Genomic DNA, 5,912 nt, shown 5'->3' on the forward strand with positions numbered 1-5,912 from the left:
CGTGCAGTTATGTGGATGTATCGTTTCCGATTCAACGCTTCAAGTGAATTCTTCTTCGAGCCGTGGGTGGGAAAAATAATATTGAAAAAAAATCGGTATACATACTCTGAGCAATTAAATACATCAAGGATTAGCTGTAAGTTTGTTTGCAATTTTTACATGACAACTACATTCAAGTATTTGCTCTTTTAGTACAACTTGGCACTCAATTTCGAGCAAAGTTGCACACCTGACTAGCAATACGGTTTGACAAATTTTAATAGTAACATCTTCGAGTCGATGACAAAAAAAAAAAACTATCAAGTAGCGAACGTGAGTATTTCGTACGAATCCCATGATCGAAATATAAATTGGATTTAAAAAATAATGAAATAATTATCTATTCTTCTGGTACCTGGAAACAATCGCTCGCAATCTCTTTTACCCACAGGATACTGTAGGCACTCGTACCGATCATCAGGTCGATTCTGGGGAGGAGCATTGCCAGCGGAAATCATCCTTGTGCGCGTAATGAGAGTGCACTAATAATGCGGGTACGCTACTGTTGGTGCGGAATAAGTGCAACGATTTCCGAGAACAGAGAGAAAAAAATTTTCCTAGATGATTCCGCGTAATAGGTGTAAAATCGGCACTCGACCAAAAAGAGACCTATGGAGGGCAGGTATAGAGGATACGCCGATACTGTATTATCGGTTAAAACGAAAGAAGGGACTGTATCAGGTCGCAATACGAACAGGCCACGTGTTTGCGTATACAGGTAACGATGATAATGACGATACGTTGGACGAGAGTCTTCAATCGCGTGTAACATCTGTCGCTAACAAAAAAAAAAAAAAGGTACACGATGGGAAAGAGCTAAGAGTCCGCGCTATTAAAGCTAATGACGTGGCGGATAATCGCGACCTTTGCGTGTTTCCAAGACCGAGAAGTCAAAGACGCGAGGCTGGACCTCCCGTTGGAACTTGCTTGTCGAGTGGACTCGTACAACCATAGCAGAGCGATCAATGTCGATTTACCTTTTTGCGCCCGTGACAGCCTTTAGTATTTATCATACGTATTGCATCCTACTCAAAAAAGCTCATTGTGGTAAGTACAGTGCGACGAGCGAGTGAATGATTGCCCATATAAATATGGAGATGAAATTCGGGCAAATGTGTTGTAAGAATTTGTACTGTGTTTTAATGAGTAACGACTTGTATCAAGTAAAAGTCATCCGAAGGACTTTGTTAAGTCATCGATTATTTACACTGTGTCACGAGATATTTCTACCATATGGGTTATTGTACGAAACATAAAGAACACTTGAGTTTCCTTTCAAACATTTTCAGTAATTTGAGTACCATAAGAGAATCTTTTTGTACATTTTTTCAGTTTATCTATCAATACGTCGAAACGCATCAAATTTTCGTGATGAGCTTAATACAGTTTGGATAGAAAATTCTAAAGCTTTAATTGGATGGATATATGAGTGCAGTGCCATACGTTATTAACTACTTGAACTGCAACCTTGCAAGTGGTAGTACCGTGCCACTCGATAAAGTTTGGGCCAAGTAAATGACTTTTTTCTTTTAAACAAAATTTCGATTTCAGTTGGAATAAATACTGCTCTTTCGTTAAACCAAGCGTAGTCGCTTACTCACTAACGTAAATATATGTATTCTTCATGTGTGTATTAGTGACGTATATTTTATTCATATATAAAGTAGTGCCCGTTATCTTATCACAAAAGTCATTCCCAGTGAAAAATTGTTGTTCTAGTACCGATACATTCTTATCTGTCGAAATTATATCAGTAGCCACTGTCTTTCATTTTCGTTTGTGATTTAGCAGCAAGAGTAGAACTTAGATATCCATGTACATTAAAGTTAATGAGCTCACGGTTTTTATTACTAGATTCATTTTCGACCTCAACGTTGCCTCCAACATTTTTCAGTTTTACAAAAAATTTCATCCTGATCAACGTTTTCAGTCACGCTTAGAAATCCGGTACAAAAACATATAGGTTTTAATACTTATTTCTCAATTTCATCGATTGGCACCTGTTTTCTTTTGGTTAATAAGAAGAATACATAACAATGAATAATAAAAATGAACAAAGCATTCACGATGCAGTTAGTTCTGGTGACGTTGCTGTTGTACATGAAATTTTACGAAGGTAGTTTTTCTTCAAGATTATAGCAACACTTGTGAAATTCTTTTCTAATTTCCTCATGTTCTACTCAGGGATCCATCTTGTGTTATTGATTGGAATATCAACTACCAAACTCCTCTACATTTAGTCTGCGAACGTATTTCTGAACTTGATTTCGTAGAAGCTGACGATGAACTATCAATAATGGCGTTACTTCTCGACTATGGGGCAGATGTGAATGCACGAGGACCTTCATTTGATTCACCACTACATTTTGCGGTTAAAAGCCAACAGGTATGGTACTTATTTTGTTAAAAAATATCCACATTAATATTTCACATGTTTAAATCCATAGATAAACAAAATAAAATTTCTACTGGACCATAAAGCTGACCCGAACATTATAAATAAATTCAACGGAACAGCCTTACACATGGCAGTGAAAAGAGATAACATTAACATTATAAAATTGTTAGTGACATACAAAGCAGATATTAATATTGGTAATCGCGATGATCAGACACCATTAGATATTGCTATTGCACATTGCAGTTTTGATTCTTTACGATTACTTGTATCATTTGGGTAGGTATTTTATAGTTGAATATCATAACCATCACATACTTTTGTTAATTCAATTATTTTTTTCTCTTAGTGCTAAGAGCCAAAATATTTACGAAAGTTTACATACGGCGTGCTATAAATGCTCAAATCAACGTGGCGAGCAGGTTATAAACTATGTTTTACGTAACGGTGCTACATTCGACATTCACGACAAATTTTCAGGCAAAGCTCTGTTCTATTATTTGGAAAGCAAAGATCGTAACAGAAACGACAAGTTTGACTTCATAAAAAATGTGCTTATCAAGTTGAGTATCAAAATTACAGATACCATAAGCAACCCCAAATTGCATCGAGCTGTCCATCATATGGACTATTCAGGAGTTGAAATCCTTATTCAAAAAGGAGTTAACCTTGAAATAACGAATGTTTTTGGAGATACACCATTGCATTTAGTATTACAAAAACTCAATGGCTGCTATGAAAAATGGCGATATAAAAGATATAGCAGAATCGCCAATTTGCTAATTGAATGTGGTAAATAACATTTTTTGACACTATAAGTCACTTTCCAACTTTTATCAAACGTTCTTCATCATTACTTTAAAAATATGTTTTATTTTGATCCCTAGAAATACTAATCTAACGCTTAAGTGTCCTACGAAAAGTGATATTGAAAAATTAAAACTACTGAATTTTTTTAATTCATTGAGAGCCCTGACGGTACCTTATAAAGCTAATTTAAAATGCACGTTCCTTAAAAATATGTTATCACTCGATTTAAAAAAATTTTGTTTAGTGTTTACAAGAGTGAGGTTTAATATAAACTGTTAACTGTATGCTTTTTTCTAGTTCGATGAATTATTGATTGTTCAAACCTCGAAACATGAACAAACACATAAATTTTTTAAAAATAATTTTTATTTTCAAATGAGCTCAATATATATTTTTTAAAAGAGCTTATAAGATTCAATATGAATAAAAAGTCAATATGTGCATGGGTTATACCTATATACGTTTATCGTATTTAGGTTTTTTGTAAAGGTGAAATGTTTTAAAAACTAAAACGTGATGTAGAATAAATACGACTATCGCTATGCTCTAAAAAACAATTATAAGTATTATGTCATAATGCCTGCTAAATAAAAATGCAAATAAAATTTTTTCACTAAAATACCTATGGAAATAAAATTTTTATGCGCAACTCTTCAAACTTACATCGATATTTTTTAAATTTAAGTATATGGACAATGCCTGTAAGGAGTTGTAATTTTTTAAACGCCAACTTAACTATTATTATAAATTATTACAGGCACCAATTTGCATACACGCAACTCAATCGGTGAAACACCACTTCTATTGGCTGAAAAATTAAGGGACAAAAATTTAGCCAAATTGTTGCTTGAAAAAATTACAACAGTAGACGACTCAGGCATCTTTAGAACTCAGAATAAACTTGGATTACAAGAACTCAATGTTGCCGTGGCTATGGGTAATGAGAAGGTTGTCATTCAATTACTTGACACTTGCGATATCAACCAGGAAATACAAAAATGTCCTCGCGATGTCAATAGAGCTCTATTTACGGCTGGGGATACAAATAAGTACAACATTCTCAAGATTCTTTTAGAGGCTGGTTTCCGATCTGATAGGTTTGTTGTCGAATCAATTTTCTACAAAATTTTATTCCTTAACTAATGAAGCTATCTATATTTGTTGACAGACGTTTTTCTAACGAGATACCTTCTATTTCTATGTGGGCATTTATGGAAAATTACAAAATGATACTATGTTTATTTTGGCAATTCAATGACAGTGTGACTATGAATCGAGTACTTACTGATATTGTGATTGAGGGCGTGTTGTACAAAAATGACTTGTTGTACCTGCCCATTTTTTACTACGCTATTTGCTTACAAACGAACGATGTTCATCCGGACTTGATACCTGCAAGAAGATTATTCAAGTCAGAGTATAACATATCCAAAATGCTTTCTGATTGTCACAACAAGCTGGAGGAATTGAAGAAGATTTCAACGACCAATGATCAAGATGTTTCATTGATCTCTATTTTCAAAATGATTACAATGCGGTTCGATGCATTTGTGAAATTACTGAAAAATGAGGAATACCTTGATTCTTGTACAAGATTGTACTCCTCACTCCAAAAAATAGAAAAATTATCTTATGATGAATTTGTATTGAAAACTCGTATTGAGCTAGCATTAGAGAAGAGACTAGTTTTGGATACTGCAAAGGAGTGTTTGAATGAATTGTTGGAGGAGACTTTAGAGCCATTTGATTTTGTCATTTTGCCTGAAATACTCACTGGGAAAATTCTTTCACATCTTAATGTGTACGAGTTGCGAAAACTTGCCAAATAAGTGTATGTAAAATGTCCACCTTCGAGTTTAAATTTAATTCGTTGAGTAATATTGTATTTCACATGAATAAACCAACAAAAACTATATACTACTTGATTCTTTTGTAAACGTGTCTTTTGTGATGGTGTTTTAACTGCCTTCTGGGTGTTGATACTTTATATACAATTGGAATTCTCACAGAATCTCTGAATTCTTACAGTGTTATTTACTTGTTAAGAATCATCAATAAACATTTTAATGTAATGGTATTTTTGCAGTATAACCCCCGAAGCAATCCATCTTGGAAGTCGCAATCTTAATCATTTTTATATTTTATTTGCACATCAGTCGTGCTGCCCTCGTTGTCATATTGATTATTTCGAGGAGAATCTCATGGAGCAAAATAGTTAAAGCAGCTGCCGTTGACAATAAAGTTTTTTACATTCTCATAAGATTGTGAGTTATTTGACGACCTGATCCACAGCAAATAAATTATCGCTTTGGTAACACTATTGGCTGCGTTTCGTAAATAATGTCAATGCAAAGCCAGTAAAATATTGTGAAAGTACCAAAGATATAGCATGACATATTGTCTCTCTCTCTCTCTCTCGAGGTCTCTTTGACACTCACAATATCCACTTTAGGCTGACCAACTGACCCCATTAAGGTATTCGTTCACCCTAAGCCCACCGATATTAATTGATTTTACAATAACAACGATTTAATACAACTATTTTCACTTGAAATATGCTTGACAATAATTAATTAATTCAAAAGACTTAAATTTTTGTATCACATTTATTTGCACCTCGCTGAGAACCTGTAGTTGTTGATTGTCAAGAATGAACACTGCATTC

General features: G+C 34.1%; 1 protein-coding gene across 3 annotated transcripts; it reads left to right on the forward strand.

Moving 5' to 3' along the window:
• Positions 1–2,008: 2,008 nt before the first annotated feature.
• LOC149375397 (uncharacterized) lies at positions 2,009–5,467 on the forward strand. Of its 3 annotated transcripts, XM_089588795.1 has the most exons (7): positions 2,009–2,155; positions 2,224–2,425; positions 2,487–2,716; positions 2,787–3,229; positions 4,005–4,344; positions 4,416–5,078; positions 5,334–5,467. In XM_089588795.1, exons 1-6 carry the CDS (start codon positions 2,076–2,078, stop codon positions 5,074–5,076), a joined length of 1,956 nt encoding a protein of 651 aa, XP_089444921.1. In that variant the 5' UTR covers positions 2,009–2,075; the 3' UTR covers positions 5,077–5,078; positions 5,334–5,467. The 3 variants fall into 3 exon arrangements, with proteins under 3 accessions (XP_089444921.1, XP_089444920.1, XP_089444922.1); XM_089588794.1 differs by lacking the exon at positions 5,334–5,467 and having other exon boundaries at positions 4,416–5,088; XM_089588796.1 differs by lacking the exon at positions 5,334–5,467 and having other exon boundaries at positions 4,509–5,088.
• The last annotated feature ends 445 nt before the right edge of the window (positions 5,468–5,912 follow it).

Source organism: Copidosoma floridanum, unplaced genomic scaffold (assembly GCF_036245765.1).
Source record: "Copidosoma floridanum isolate Cflo_tuat_1 unplaced genomic scaffold, Cflo_Japanese_pri ptg000007l, whole genome shotgun sequence".
Classification (NCBI taxonomy): domain Eukaryota; kingdom Metazoa; phylum Arthropoda; class Insecta; order Hymenoptera; family Encyrtidae; genus Copidosoma; species Copidosoma floridanum.